Below are 15,613 nucleotides of genomic sequence, written 5' to 3' on the forward strand. Positions count from 1 at the left end.
TCCTTTCCTGTGTAATGTAGTACTGAATACAGTGCCTGGCGCATGATATGCACACTTCATACCCCTTGGATGAAGATATGAGGAAACATAAGTCTACTTACCTTTGTTTACAGGAGAGAATCTCAAAAAAATGCTTACTCTATGAAAATTAATTTAAAAAATATAATAGGTACTAAAACATACATGACATGGTCCTCAAGCCTCCAGCAAGGAGGACTGGAATCCAGTTTTCGCTCTATGACACTGACGGTCAGGGTTTAGTTTTTCCAAGAGCAATTATGTTTAATATCATTAAAATGTGCACAGAGTAATCAGATGTGTATGAGCTTTGCCTTTAGTTTCATTTCCTTTTCACTAATATTGTTTTGCTTTAAAAGTGTATATGTATGCCCAAAACTTTTATAAATCTAAATCAAGTATATTTCAAAAAATGAAATTATATACAATTGAATAAATTTGAATTAGTAAGAGAGGCAGGCATTTTGCTGAGAATATTTTTAGTTGATATTTACTTTCATACCTGCCTTAATATTTTAACTTTACATTTATTTAGTTAGTTCCTACACAATAGTTAATAGGCCTATTGTACAGGAATAATTTAATAAGAACTGTTTATTATGCATTGATTGGAGAAGGAAATGGCAAGCCACTCCAGTGTTCTTGCCTGGAGAATCCCAGGGATGGGGGAGCCTGGTGGGCTGCCATCTATGGGGTCGCATAGAGTTGGACACGACTGAGGTGACTTAACATTATGCATTGAAATTAACAAGATATATTTAGGTTTATTGCATTTTCAGTTAAGTTCATCACTCAGTCCTGTCCGACTCTTTGTGACCCCATGGACTGAAGAACGACAGGTTTTCCTGTCCATGTCTAACTCTTGGAGCTTGCACAAACACATGTCCATAGAGCTGGGGATGCCATCCAACCATCTCACCCCCTGTCATTCCCTTCTCCTCCTGCCTTCAGTCTTTCCCAGCATCAAGGTATTTTCCAATGAGTCAGTTCTTCTCATCAGGTGGCCAAAGTATTGGAGTTTCGGCATCAGTTCTTCCAATGAAATTTCAGGACTGATTTCCTTTAGAATGGACTGGTTGGATCTTCTTGCTGTTCAAGGGACTCTCAAGAGTCTGCTCCAACACACAGTTCAAAAGCATCAATTCTTTGGTGCTCAGCTTTCTTTAAGGTTCAACACTCACATCTCTACATAACTACTGGAAAAATCATAGCTTTGACTAGACAGACCTTCATTGGCAAAGTAATGTCTCTGCTTTTTAATATGCTGTCTAGGTTGGTCATAGCTTTTCTTCTAAGGAGCAAGCATCTTTTAATTTCCTGGCTGAAGTTACCATCTGCAGTGATTTTGGAGAAAAATAAAGTAAAGGAACATTTATTGTGCCCCCCAAAATAAAGTCTCTCACAATTTCCATCTATTGTTTCACCATCTATTTGCCATGACATGATGGGACTGAATGCCATGATTTAGTTTTCTGAATGTTGAGTTTTAAGACATCTTTTTCACTCTTCTCTTTCACTTTCATCAAGAGCTCTTTAGTTCTTCTTCTCTTTATGACATAAGGGTGGTGTCTTCTGCATATCAGAAGTTATTGCTATTTCTCCCAGAAATCTTGATTCCAGCTTGTGCTTCATCCAGCCCAACATTTTGCATGATGCATTTTACATACAAGATAAATAAACAGGGTGACAATATACAGCCTTGACATACTCCTTTCCCTATTTGGAACCAGTCTGCTGTTTCATGTCCAGTTCTAACTATTGCTTCTTGATCTGCTGATATATTTCTCAGTAGGCAGATCAGATGGTCTGGTATTCCCATCTCTTGAAGAATTTTTCACAGTTTGTTGTGATCCACAGAGTGAAAGTCTTTGGCATAATCAATAAAGCAGAAATAGATATTTTTCTGCAACTCTCATGCTTTTTTGATGATCCAACAGATGTTGGCAATTTGATCTCTGGTTCCTCTCCCTTTTCTAAAACCAGCTTGAACATTTGTTCATGGTTCGCATACTGTTGAAGCCTGGCTTGGAGAATTTTGAGCATTACTTTGTTAGCATGTGAGTGCAATTGTGTGGTATTTTGAACATTCTTTGGTGTTGCCTTTTTTGGGATTGGAATAAAAACTGACCCTTTCCAGTCCTGTGGCCACTGCTCAATTTTGCAAATTTGCTGGCATATTGAGTACAGCACTTTCACTGCACCGTCTTTTAGGATTCGAAATAGCTCAACTGGAATTCCATCACCTCCACTAGCTTTGTTCATAGTGATCCTTCCTAAGAAACACTTGACTTCACATTCCAGGATGTCTGGCTCTACATGAATGATCACACCATAGTGGTTATCTGGGTCATGAAGTTCTTTTTGTATAGTTCTTCTGTGTATTCTTACCACCTCACCTTAATGTCTCCTGCTTCTTTTAGGAACATACCAATTCTGTTCTTTATTGTGCCCATCTTTGCATGAAATGTTCCCTTGGTATCTATAATTTTCTTGAAGAGATCTCTAGTCTTTCCCATTCTATTGTTTTACTCTATTTCTTTGCATTGATCAGTGAGGAAGGCTTTCTTATCTCTCCTTGCTATTCTTTGGAACTCTGCATTCAAATGGATATATCTTTACTTTTCTCCTTTGCCTTTCACTTCTCTTCTTTCCTCAGCTGTTTGTAAGGCCTCCTCAGACGACCATTTAGCCTTTTTGCATTTCTTTTTCTTGGAGATTTTTTTTTTTACATTTATTTATTTATTTTTACTTTACAATATTGTATTGGTTTTGCCATACATCAATATGCGCCAGCCACAGGTGTACACATGTTTCCCATCCTGAACCCCCCTCCCACATCCCTCCTCACACCATCCCTCTGGGTCAAGATTGTCTTGATCACTGCCTCCTGTAAACTGTCGTGAACCTCCTTCCATAATTCTTCAGTCACTCTGTCTATCAGATGTAATCCCTTGAATCTTTTTGTCACTTCCACTGTATAATCATAGGGGATTTGACTTAGGTCATATCTGAATGACCTAGTGGTTTTCCCTACTTTCAATATAAGTCTGAATTTGCCAATAAAGAGTTCATGATCTAAGCCACAGTCAGTTCCTGGTCTTGTTTTTGCTGACTGTGTAGATCTTCTCCATCTTTGGCTACAAAGAATATAATCAATCTGATTTCAGTATTGACCATCTGGTGGTGTCCATGTGTAGAGCTGTCTCCTGTGTTGTTGGACGAGGGTGTTTGCTATGATCAGTGCATTCTCTTGGAAAAACTGTTAGCCTTTGACCTGGTTTGTTTTGTACTCCAAGGCCAAATTTGCCGGTCACTCCAGGTATCTCTAGGCATCCTACTTTTGCATTCCATTCTCCTATAATGAAAAGGACATCTTTTTTGGGTGTTAGTTCTTGAAGTTTGTAGGTCTTCAGGGAACCATTTAACTTCAACGTCTTCAGCATTACTGGTCAGGGCATAGACTTGGATTTCTGTGATATTGAATGGTTTGCCTTGGAAATGAACAGAGACCATTCTGTCGTTTTTTGAGACCGCATCCAAGTACTGCATTTCGGACTCTTCGTTGACTATGATGGCTACTCCATTTCATCTAAGGGATTCTTACCTACAGTAGTAGATAACATGGGCATCTGAGTTAGAGTCACCCATTCCAGTCCTTTTTAGTTCACTGATTCCTAATGATGTTCACTCTCGGCCATCTCCTGTTTGACCATTTCTATTTTGCTTGACTCATGGACCTAACATTCCAGGTTCCTATGCAATATTGCTTTTTATAGCATCAGACTTTACTTCCATCAACAGTTACATCCACAACTGGGTGCTGTTTTTACTTTGGCTCCATCTCTTCATTCTTTCTGGAGTTATTTCTCCACTATTCTCCAGTAGCATATTGGGCACCTACAGACCTGGGGAGCTGATCTTTCAGTGTCCTATCTTTTTCCCTTTTCATACTGTTCATGGGGTTCTCAAGGCAAGAATACTGAAGTGGTTTGCCATTCCCTTCTCCAGTGGACCATGTTTTGTCAGAATTCTCCACCATGACCCATCCATCTTAGGTGGCCCCACATGGCATGGCTCATAGTTTCATTGCATTAGACAAGGTTGTGGTCCATGTGATCAGTTTGGTTAGTTTTCTGTGATTTCATTTTTCATTTTGTCATTCATTGCATACCATGTTGAAGTACTACTTATGATTATTAAGAATTTTAAAATTATAACTGCTTCAATTATTAACTTTTAAGTATTACCTCAAATAAATGAATAGTTTTAACTACTATGCATGTTTTAAAGATATATTTTAACAAAATTAGCTTAAATATCCCAATGTTTTCAGTGATGCATAATTTTTTGTTGTTTATTAACATAATCTCTACTGTAAAGAAGGATTGGCTATCAAGACATGAGCCAAACATTATCATACTCCCAGCATTTTAATGTTTTGTTAGAGTAGATTGTTGAATTCACCTTCACTATTCTTAAATGCATGTTCTATCTTAGAGATTGTGACCTCTTTGATAGTTATTTTTATTACTATGTAATTGATTCTCACTTTACTCACTTTTCTTTTTCTCCTTTTTCTTTCAAACATGCTGCAGTAGCTAACATATTATGGAGAGAAGAAGGTACTAAGTTCCATTATTTTTTATATTATTGTGATTATTTTGCTTACTTGATATATTTTTTACTATCAGTTCTAATAATTGCCTTATTCATTTCTATTTTCATTAAAATTTTATTTGAGTGTAAACCAGTATTATTCTCTAAATGGCTACCATTTAAAATATTTATAGATCCTCATCAGCTTGATTTATTATTGATATATAATCAGGAGGTTATGTTACAATATATGGAAATGCTTTTTAAGAGTATAGAATTAAAATTAGTCAAATAAATGAAAGCAAACTTAGTTAAACATAATTTATATATTAAGCCCTGATTTAGATTAGAAAAGAAAAAATTAGAAAACTATTACCTTATGAATGGAATATAATAAATGAAGAAAACAGGTTATTGCAACTTCCTTGACAGTCTAGTAGTTAAGAATTAACCTTCCAATGCAGGGGTTGTAGGTTCAATCTCTGGGTAGGGGCATGTGATCCCACAAACCCTGTGATCAGAAACCCAAGACAAAAACACAAAGAAGCAATATTGGTTAAAAAAAAAACAAAAAACTCAATAAAGATTTGAAAAAATCTGCATCAAAAATAATCTTTAAAAAAAGGGGGGAAAAAATGGGATATAAACTTAAGTAACTGGATTCAAATCCAGTCTGTACCAGTATGTAAACTAGAGTCTCTTTATTTCACAAATTCGTCATCTCAGAAGTAAGGATAGTTGTTAGTTCTCAACAAGGTTGTTTTATCAACTTTTTAAATTATAGTTTGCACTCAATTGTGCTAGTTTTTCTTAATTAGCCACAAAAGCCAAGTGGCAGTGTTTACCCAGAATTTAAATATCCCGAGTGCATTACTTAAATTCTTAGGAGAAAAGTGTGGATAAGTCACCATTACACTCTTGGAAGGCAATTATCAAAGTAATTGCCTACACAAACCATTGTAGAAAAACTTCTTTGTTTCCTATTGTAGACTCTTATATGAATTGGAGTCACAGCCACCTGGAGGACCATGCCTCAGAAGGGTTAATAAATTCTGAAATTTAGCCGTCTCAATTTTATTCTCAAAGATGAGCATAACACATTTTTTTTTCTCCCTTGGTATTTCTTTCTCCTCAAATCTTCTGTAAAGGCCCTAAACTCCAGTTTACTAAAGAGCTATTGGAGTAATTTTACCTTCTCATTTTATTCCACTTGGATATTTCACATTTGAATGTACAAATTCAATCATTACTGAAACGGATATTATTATGACATGATTAACATATATGTTAGATGCTTCTTTAGACTCTCTTATTTCTTGAGACCAGACAAATATTTCTCTGGGTATTATAAAAATGGATTTTATTTAATCATTATAAAGGGAAGGAATAAAACCCAAATATTCAGAGATCATGTACCACAGGTTTAGCTTGATCACTAATGCTGTGGAAATTAGAATGAGTCATTTTACCTCTCTGAGCCAGAATATTTTAAAACAATGCTTGAAATATAGTTTGGCACCCTCCTTGCAAATTTGTGATATATAAATCTCTTTAAAATAGCTAAAACAACTCTTTTTTATAACTTGAATTGATGTCATTAACATTAGTACTTTATAATAATCATTAGTATGTAATAATAGTATAATATTATTCAGGTGTCCTTTAAAAATACAGGAGACCTCCAGATTAATTAAAATCATCCTGAGATTCATTATATGAAAACATTCTTATCTTTTTAAGTTTTTCTTCTGTTAATCTTTGAAACTATATGCTTTCAATAAGTACTCTCCATCAGTCAGTGATATGCTTACTCTTTATGATGTTTGACCCAGAATATGTGCTTGAGAAATCATAGCTATTTAATATATTTTGTATATAATTTTAAAGCATATACAAGAAATATTTTAGGAAATTTTTTAAATCCTTTTTTCTATGTCCTGTTATCATCAGAATACTTTACTGTTTTCTGAAATAAAATTTAAAATAATATATTTGAGAAAATAATAGTTTGACTCAGATTCCAGGAATCTGTAAATTATATTTATAATGCCACAGTTATCAGTAAGGCATTACAGTTGAAAATGATTACATGTAATAATAATAATGGTTGCCAGGCATAATAGACCAAATTGAGGAATCATTAAACCACAAACGTGTACAACTATTTCATATAAATAATTAAAATAACAAAAGAAGCATCCAAAGTAAATTTCTACCTGTATTTTTTAAGGACAGAATAATAACTAACAAAAAATACACATTTCTGAGATCCATTTTTATTTTCACTCTAGCAGTGCTTTCTGATTGTATACTCATATTTTCACTATTACCATGAAAAAATGCTTTCAGAGAGAACATTGAAGAATTCCAAGCATTTTAGGATAAATAATAAGTGAAAGAGATTTCAAAATGATAATTCCTCTATAATGTCATATGACTTAAAGGCAAACTTTTTTTTTTGGTGGGAATGTAGAAAAACATTTTAAAAGGGAGAAAATACATCACTCATTTATTTACAAATATTTTAAAGAGACAACTAAATGTAGGGCACTTTGAAAGCATTTGTAAAGATAAGATCTAGTATCTGCTCTAATGAAATTTTTAATCTTGTGAAATAGAAGATTAACTCATTGTCAACTAATTTCACTGCATAAATGATCTCAAAGTATACATTAAAATATTCAGCATGATTGGGTCTCTTTTGCAATATTTTTATGGTCTTATAATCTAATAATGTATTTCCTAATATTTGTTTAAGTAGACAACAGTTTGGTACATGCTTTATGGTGTAATGATAATAAGGGTTTTTATAAGCACTGAATTAAAGGAATTTAAACCATTTTATTCACTGTAGGATTAGGTTGAACTTTTAGATATACTAATTTCAAACTCTAAGGAGAGATGTCAGATGGTTTGTTATATAATATAGCATTTTTTAAATTTATTGTAAATAAGATCATTTTGCTGAATATCTATAGGATCAATATGGAACTGAAATTACTTTGGAAAATACTGGCTTGATGTGACATCTAGTGATCTGAAAGCAAATGTATATATATTATTTTAAAATTATCTTTGTAAATATTTATGAATCTCTTCATACATATATATGTTATAGGAATTATTCAAATAAATTACTATATTAGTTGGGCAATTAACACCAACCAGCACAAAGTACAATTAGAAAATCACAGTGAAATCATGCAAAAAAGTTTATGTGTTACATTATTATCTGACTAGCTTTGTGACCTATAATGTCACCAAAGTGGGAAAAAAAAGAATAATAGGCATCAGGCCCTCTCTTAACTCCTTCAACCTCAGATTTGTCACATTTCATTGTCCAGACTACTATGCTGCAGGGGAGCATGGGAAATACAGAAGAGTTCACACGAACTTAATGAGCTACTGTATAATTATTTTTATAGCAAAATATTGGTAAGGTTCTCAGGACCAAATTACTGTCTCACAACAATATTGGTGAAATATTTAAAATGAAAAAAGAGAGCTTTCAGAAGGTAAGTCTTTTAAATTCAGGAGACTTAGAGTATCATATCATTGGATGAGGGAGAGACAACATTTTCTACTGTCTGTTCATGATGCCAATGCCAGAGTGATCAAGCTGTTAATATTTTCATTTGCAAGTTCCATATCTTCTCTGTTAAAAACAAATGTCAATGTTTTAGCATTTTATCTCATAAAACTGTTTTCAGATCAAAAAAGGAATCTGACAAGATAACCATTTGCAGATATATGTGCATATACACATCCACATATATGTGTATGCATATTTGTATAACTCCTTCATAGAGCACAGCCTTGTCATGGAGAAGGAGCTTGTGTAACTCAAAGAAGCTATGAGCCATGCCATACAGGGCCACCCAAGATGGATGGGTCATAGTGAAAACTTCTGACACAATGTGGTTCACTGGAGAACGAATGGCAATCCACTCCAGGATTCTTGCCTGGAGAACCCTATGAACAGCATATAAAGGCAAAAAGATGATGCCAGAAGATGATCTCCCAGGTTGGAAGGTGTCCCACATGCTGCTGGGGAAGAGCAGAAGGCAATTACTAATAGCTCCAGAAAGAATGAGCAGCTAGGCCAAAGCAGCAATGATGCTCAGCTGTGGACATGTCTGATGGTGAAAATTAGTGAAAGTCGCTCTGTTGTGTCTGACTCTTTGCAACTCCAAGAACCATACAGTCCATGGACTTCTCCAGATCAGAATACTGGAGTCAGTAGCCATTCCCTTCTCCAGGGGATCTTCCCAACTCAGGAAGTGAACTGGGGTCTCCTGCATTGCAGGTGGATTCTTTACCAACTGAACTATTAGGAAAACCCAGTGAAAATAAAGTTCAATGCTATAAAGATAGTGGAGGACAGAAAAACCTGGTATACTACAGTCTATGAGGTCTCAGAGTCAGACACGACTTAGTGACTGAACAACAACAACAAATATATGTATATACACAAACACGTGAACATATACATAATTATGTATGATTTCTCCTAATATTAACTACATAGCAAACAAATGCTCTATTATGATATAATCTTTGCTATCTTAATAATTGAATGTGAAATCAATCATGCAGATTTGCATTCAAATTTTTCAGCATATCTTTGAAAGTTCAGGGAATTGAATTCTGACTTAAGACTAGCTTTGGATAATATCATTCTGACCAATAATATATAATGTTCAGATAGTGTCTACTTCCTGAATTAATAGTGCCTAATAAGTTTAACACAATTACTGTCCAAAAATCTAAAAGATTGAAAGAGGAAGTTACTCTTATTTCAATTGAACAAAACATAAATATCTCACTGAGGTGTGATGGTTTGGTGTTACTATGTGTGTGAAAAGGATTTTAGCTCCAAAGACTGAGTACCAAAAATGGGAATATTCATAAACTGAAAATTCATCCCTGCTGGGTTAGTCAAAGTGAGAAATATGATGCAGACCATCTATTTATGCCTGTTTTCTTCTTTATTAAAAATAACTTTAGAATTAGATGAAAAGGAAGAGAGTAATATAATATCAATCTATGAAGGACTTTCTTTAACACAAAATTTACTAAATGACCTTTGATTGGTTACCAACTCACTGCATTGTAGGATTATAATTTGCTATTGACCATAAATTAAATGCTAAAGTAATGGCAATTTACACCAGAGGAAGGCAAACACCACAAAATAGTTTTACTATTGACAAATATTCATCCAATAATCACAAATAACCATTATTTTGTTATAATTTATGGAATATAGTGTTATATGTAACACATAATGTAACTATATTATCATACTGCCCTATTATTCTTGTGTAGCAGTCCTCAAAGGATTGATACAAGGATGTAAATTACATCCATTTTTTTCCTCAGTCCCTCTCATATATTTAAAAGTACAGTATTGATCAAAAAATCCTCTGGGAAATACTTCTCTTCTTGTGTATGTCCTTTCTGTATAGAAAGAAAAACAAAGCAGAGACAAATCTCACAAGGAAAAAACAAATTATAGATCAGTTTTTTGAGCTACTATACCTTGTTAGATTAACTATCGACCTGAAAAAGACAAAGTACTTATGTCTGTCTTCACCAAGTGATGAAAAAAGACAAAACAGCACATATTCCTAAACTTTATAATGACTACAGTTGTAAAGCTTTTACTTACATCAAGAACTTTTGTAGTAAACTGCAATACATCAATGAGGAAAAAATTGTAACTGAAACTCACGGTCAGACTTTTTGGGACTCAGAAATCTTTTACACTTTTCAAAATTATTGAAAACCCAAAGAGCTTTTGTTTATGTAGGTTATTTCTGTCCACTTTAATTACCATATTAGAAATTAAAGCGAAATTCAAATATGTAGCCATAATAGCATATTATTTGTAAAGTGATATTTAAAAATTGAAAAGGCTCACTATTGAACACTGCATTTAAAAAAAATCTGGCTGAATAAAAACGTAGAATTCCTATATCTGCTTCTGCATTGAACTGTTGTGATATCATCATAGCACCACATGTCCTGTAAACTGTCAAGAGCTACACTCTACAGAAAATGAAAGAGAAAAATGCAAATGACATCTTGGCATTATTATGAAAATAGCTTGAATTTGCAGACCCCCCTGCAAAGATCAACTGCTCTACTAGAAAATCAGGTTATTCTTTCAGGAGGCTCATATATTCATAGAATTCAACCTCATAAAAAGCTGAAATGTACTAGTAGTATATCTCACAGTATAGATTTGAGGAAAACATGAGGACAGTAAGTACATTTGGTTATATGCCATTTCACCATTTCCCCCCAATGATGTTTCAAAGAGATAATGTCAATCATAAAAATAGGGACAATTCAACATTTCTTGAGCTCATCGTAAGAGTTCAAGTCACTCGGCTACATGTTTTCCTTTCTCCATCTTACTTACTTCTTACAATTACAACACAGAAGTTACATAGTAAATAACTTCCCCACGATATAACAGAAAGTTCTATAGCTATGGTTTACCTCTGAGCTATCTGAATCGAGAATGGGATTTATCTCTGTTAACAGTCTCTCATACCAAGAAAAAAAAACAAAAAAACTTTTAAACAGTTAGAACGTGGAAATATGTTATATGACATAGTTATACTGAACATACACAGGTATGTTTTAGGAAGGGGGACCCTTTCCAGGGCCCCAAACTGGGCTCTTGTCTAACACTCAGAAACGAACTGTCCGCGGAGACACATATGCTGACAAAGCAAGAGATTTTATTGGGAAAGGGCACCCGGGTGGAGAGCAGTAGGGTAAGGGAACCCAGGAGAACAGCTCTGCCACGTGGCTCGCAGTCTCGGGTTTTATGGTAATGGGATTATTTCCGGGTTGTCTTTGGCCAATCATTCTGACCCAGAGTCCTTCCTGGTGGTGCACGCCTTGTTCAGCCAAGATGGATGCCAGAGAGAAGGATTCTGGGAGGTGGTCAGACATGTGGTGTCTCCTTTTGACCTTTTCCAAACTCTTCCAATTGGTGGTGGCTTATTAGTTCTGTGTTCCTTAGCAGGACCTCCTGTTGTAAAACAACTCATGAAAATGGTTACTATGGTGCCTGGCCAGGGTGGGCGGTTTCAGTGTGCTTCCCCTAACGGGTACATTATTGCTTCTTATACGAATAAAGCTAATGAATACCCCTAGACACAACTGAGCGACTTCACTTTCACTTTTCACTTTCATGCATTGGAGAAGGAAATGGCAACCCACTCCAGTGTTCTTGCCTGGAGAATCCCAGGGATGGGGGAGCCTGGTGGGCTGCCGTCTATGGGGTCGCACAGAGTCGAACACAACTGAAGTGACTTAGCAGATAGCAGAATGTAAAAATCAACATGTGTCTTCAATCACCAAGATCCTCAGCATCAGGTAATTTGTATTATTCTGTACGTAGCATATTAGGAGCAGGTAATGGCACCCCACTCCAGTACTCTTGCCTGAAAAATCACATGGACAGAGGAGCCTGGTAGGCTGCAGTCCATGGGGTCGCTAGAGTCAGACATGACTGAGTGACTTGACTTCCACTTTTCACTTTCATGCATTGGAGAAGGAAATGGCAACCCACTCCAGTGTTCTTGCCTGGAGAATCCCTAGGATGGGGGAGCCTGGTGGGCTGCTGTCTATGGGGTCACACAGAGTCGGACAAGACTGAAGCGACTTAGCAGTAGCAGCAGCATATTCAAAATAAATTATAATATTATACTAGCAAATTTAGACGGAGAAGGTGATGGCACCCTACTCCAGAACTCTTGCCTGGAAAATCCCATTGATGGCGGAGCCTGCTAGGCCGCAGTCCATGGGGTCACGAAGAGTCGGACATGACTGAGCAACTTCACTTTCCCTTTTCACTTTCATGCATTGGAGAAGGAAATGGCAACCCCCTCCAGTGTTCTTGCCTGGAGAATCCCTGGGATGGGGGAGCCTGGTGGGCTGCCGTCTATGGGGTCGCACAGAGTCGGACACGACTGAAGCGACTTAGCAGCAGCAGCAGCAGCAGAAGCATATTCAAAATAAATTATAATAATATAGTAGCAAATTTAGAATGATACATCATCATATACTCAGGTTATAAACTCTTCTGCTAAAATCTAAAGGATAATTGATGAATAAGATATGTCTAGCAAGAAAATACATGGCAAAATAAACCTTGTTTAGGTGGAGAAGAGAGGAATTCATCAACAGCTCCGAGGATAAAGTTTTATTTCCTAGCAGAGTGACTGATACCTAGTTCTTTTATATTATCATTTTAACATATTTGTACATGATATTTTGTTGGCACTACTATTTCATAAGCACTAAGGGGTTATATTCCTACCAAAAACAGTAAAATGCACCTTGCTTAGAGTTATCTGTATTTCTCAATAACTTGTAACTTGGAAAGTAGTTTATACTCTGTAAAAATGCTGATGTGTAACTTATATTTTTAAAAGTAAGAAAACACACTTTTCAGTGTTGAAAGTGATTTGGATGGATTAACCAGGTTTTCAGAGGAAAACAACTCCCAGAAATTTAATCTGTGCAAAAGTACAGTGAAATCTCACTGACTACACTATGCACAGAATATAGTAAATATATATATATATATATATTTATAATATATATATATAAATAAAATATTGAAAGCATCCATAGGAGAAAGGACAGAAGATGCTTCAAGAAACTTTGCAAACAGTCTGGACTTGGAGTAGTTGTAATATTCAAACACATTCAAATTGCTGACCGTGGAGCAGAATCGTGCAGCAGCTGAAGGAGGGTAGCGTCAAGTTCTTTAAAAAATGTTATGTGCTTTGTAATCATCATCAAACAAAGTAACTGACACAAGTGAAAATCAGACACCACATCACAGCTTGCTTGTGCTCCTAAGTTTCAGCACCGAGTCATGTTAATTTGCAAGTCACTAAGAGGTAGCAAACATCAACCATCTATCCATGTTTATACAAAAGCTTATTGATACAAATTTTTTTTTGCATAAAAACTGAGTTTTGTATACCTTTGGGTATAGAATTGATGTTTCTGTATGCAGAGCTGTAATTATGGATAACAGCTGAGAAGTCTTAAATTTTATTTCATGAAAAACAACTTAAATTTAGTCCTTGCCACTTCTGCTACTGTTCAGGAACATCTCATTGTAACATTGTGCATTCTGGAATTAAAATGCACAATTAACTGATAAAGATAACATGTATTAAAATATAAGAATGGTAAAATATTTCTAAAACAGTAAGATTTATCAAAATCTTAAAATGGGTATGCATTATTAGTTAGAAATAATTTCATTATGTATCAGTTCAGTTCAGTTCAGTCGCTCAGTCGTGTCCGCCTCTTTGTGACCCCATGAATCGCAGCACGCCAGGCCTCCCTGTCCATCACCAACTCCCGGAGTTCACTCAGACTCATTATGTATAAATACCAATAAAGTTATAATTCTGATTGAATACATTTTCCTCTTAATCATAGGAATAGATGGGCACAGATCAAATAGGCAGAACTGGTGACATTTTAAATTAGATAGAAACATATTTAATAAAAGAAAATACAGCTTAAGTTAAATAATTTTATTGTTTTGCAAATCAAATACTTGTGATCCTCAGTCTTGATTTCATAGACTTTGTAAGTATTGTCAATCGAAATAAAAATTAAAAATGTTTTCAGATGTTAAACATTTTAAGCAATTTGGATTTTCAAACTACCAAGATTTCAATATAATTGCTTAACTATTAAAGGGCATATGCTCTCACTGGATTATGTGTGGTAGAATTAAACTGAATAAATATGGTTTGCAAACTGGTATACCTGGATGAGGTAATCAGGAGAGGATCAGGAAAGGAAGGTCTACGTGCTCTTAGTCTGGACATGTTGGAACATGTCCAGAACAAGGCAGAAGCAGAGGAAACCAAGAGTAGAGGTGTGCAGTCAGAGGTGACAAGTCCCCAGGTGCAGGCCTCCATTAATCCCCATGGGCATTTCAGGTGTCTGTTCTGTAGCATCCTGCCCCCACAAGGAGTGGGTTTATAATGTAAGTGAGGTGGATTTCTAAGATGTCACAAACCCAAACCTGCAGTGTGAAAAAAATTAATAGTATGATTTAAATGAGATTTTTGCAAGACTTTATATTAATTCAAGTTTTAAAGTGGAGAAACAACCCCCAAAATTTATCATTATGAAAACTGACATGTAAGACCTCTAGTGGGATTACATTTATAAATATTATTTTTGGAAAATATTCAATACATATTCTCCAAAATCTAGAGGACTTGGTCTTTCTGTTTCTAGAACAAAAAGAATTTGTTTCTAAATTCCTGCAAAGGATGACAGTTTATTTTCCCTAGGGAACTCGAATAAGACATTGGATAAACATGATTCTTCAGAACAAACTTTTATATCTTAATGAACACCTAAATTAAGTGGGAAGGTAGCAGAAATAATCTGTGTATCCAAGGGTTCACAATTTCTATTTATAATTAGTGTAAAATATCTGAAACTTTTGTTGACTTACAAAAAAAGCACTGATGTACAGATTAGGGAGAAGAAGTGGAATTTCTGCATAAAATCACAGATTTACTTGGACATTTGGTAAAGCTCTCACATGGTTTGCTTTATTAACATTACATGACTTCACAAATTGATCTCCCACCAGCAATATGACAGACACTGAGTTTTGTTCGTAAAGGTTTCTGATAATTTTATTTTGAACTTTTGAATGTGTTTTTATTTCTAAGGTCTGGGAATTGGGAACATGTTCTATGTTTTTTATGAAGATGGAATCAAAGTGATACAACCCATAGAATGTGAATTTCAGAGGCACATTAAGCCGAGTGAAAAGCTCCTTGGATTTCAGGCAAGTGTTTAAAAAATTCCTTTATAGTTTTATGCAGCAATTTTAAGTAGAATTGTATTTTGGAAATACAATGAAATCTATACATATATGAGACATTAGGGGAGGACCATATTAAAGCTATGATATTACTTGTTA

General features: G+C 35.1%; 1 protein-coding gene across 4 annotated transcripts in view; it reads left to right on the top strand.

Annotated features, from left to right (window-relative positions):
• The window catches only part of FSTL5 (follistatin like 5), a 935,726-nt gene that overhangs the window by 810,336 nt on the left and 109,777 nt on the right, over nt 1–15,613 (top strand). For 2 of the 4 annotated variants that reach the window (XM_070769157.1, XM_070769156.1), the window contains exons 11-12: nt 4,614–4,640; nt 15,360–15,478. In XM_070769157.1, the coding sequence (XP_070625258.1) occupies nt 4,614–4,640; nt 15,360–15,478 (146 nt within the window). The remainder of the gene's footprint in view (nt 1–4,613; nt 4,641–15,359; nt 15,479–15,613) is intronic. The other 2 variants (XM_070769158.1, XM_070769159.1) reach the window with 1 other exon arrangement.

The sequence above is a fragment of the Bos indicus genome, chromosome 17 (genome assembly GCF_029378745.1).
Source record: "Bos indicus isolate NIAB-ARS_2022 breed Sahiwal x Tharparkar chromosome 17, NIAB-ARS_B.indTharparkar_mat_pri_1.0, whole genome shotgun sequence".
Classification (NCBI taxonomy): domain Eukaryota; kingdom Metazoa; phylum Chordata; class Mammalia; order Artiodactyla; family Bovidae; genus Bos; species Bos indicus.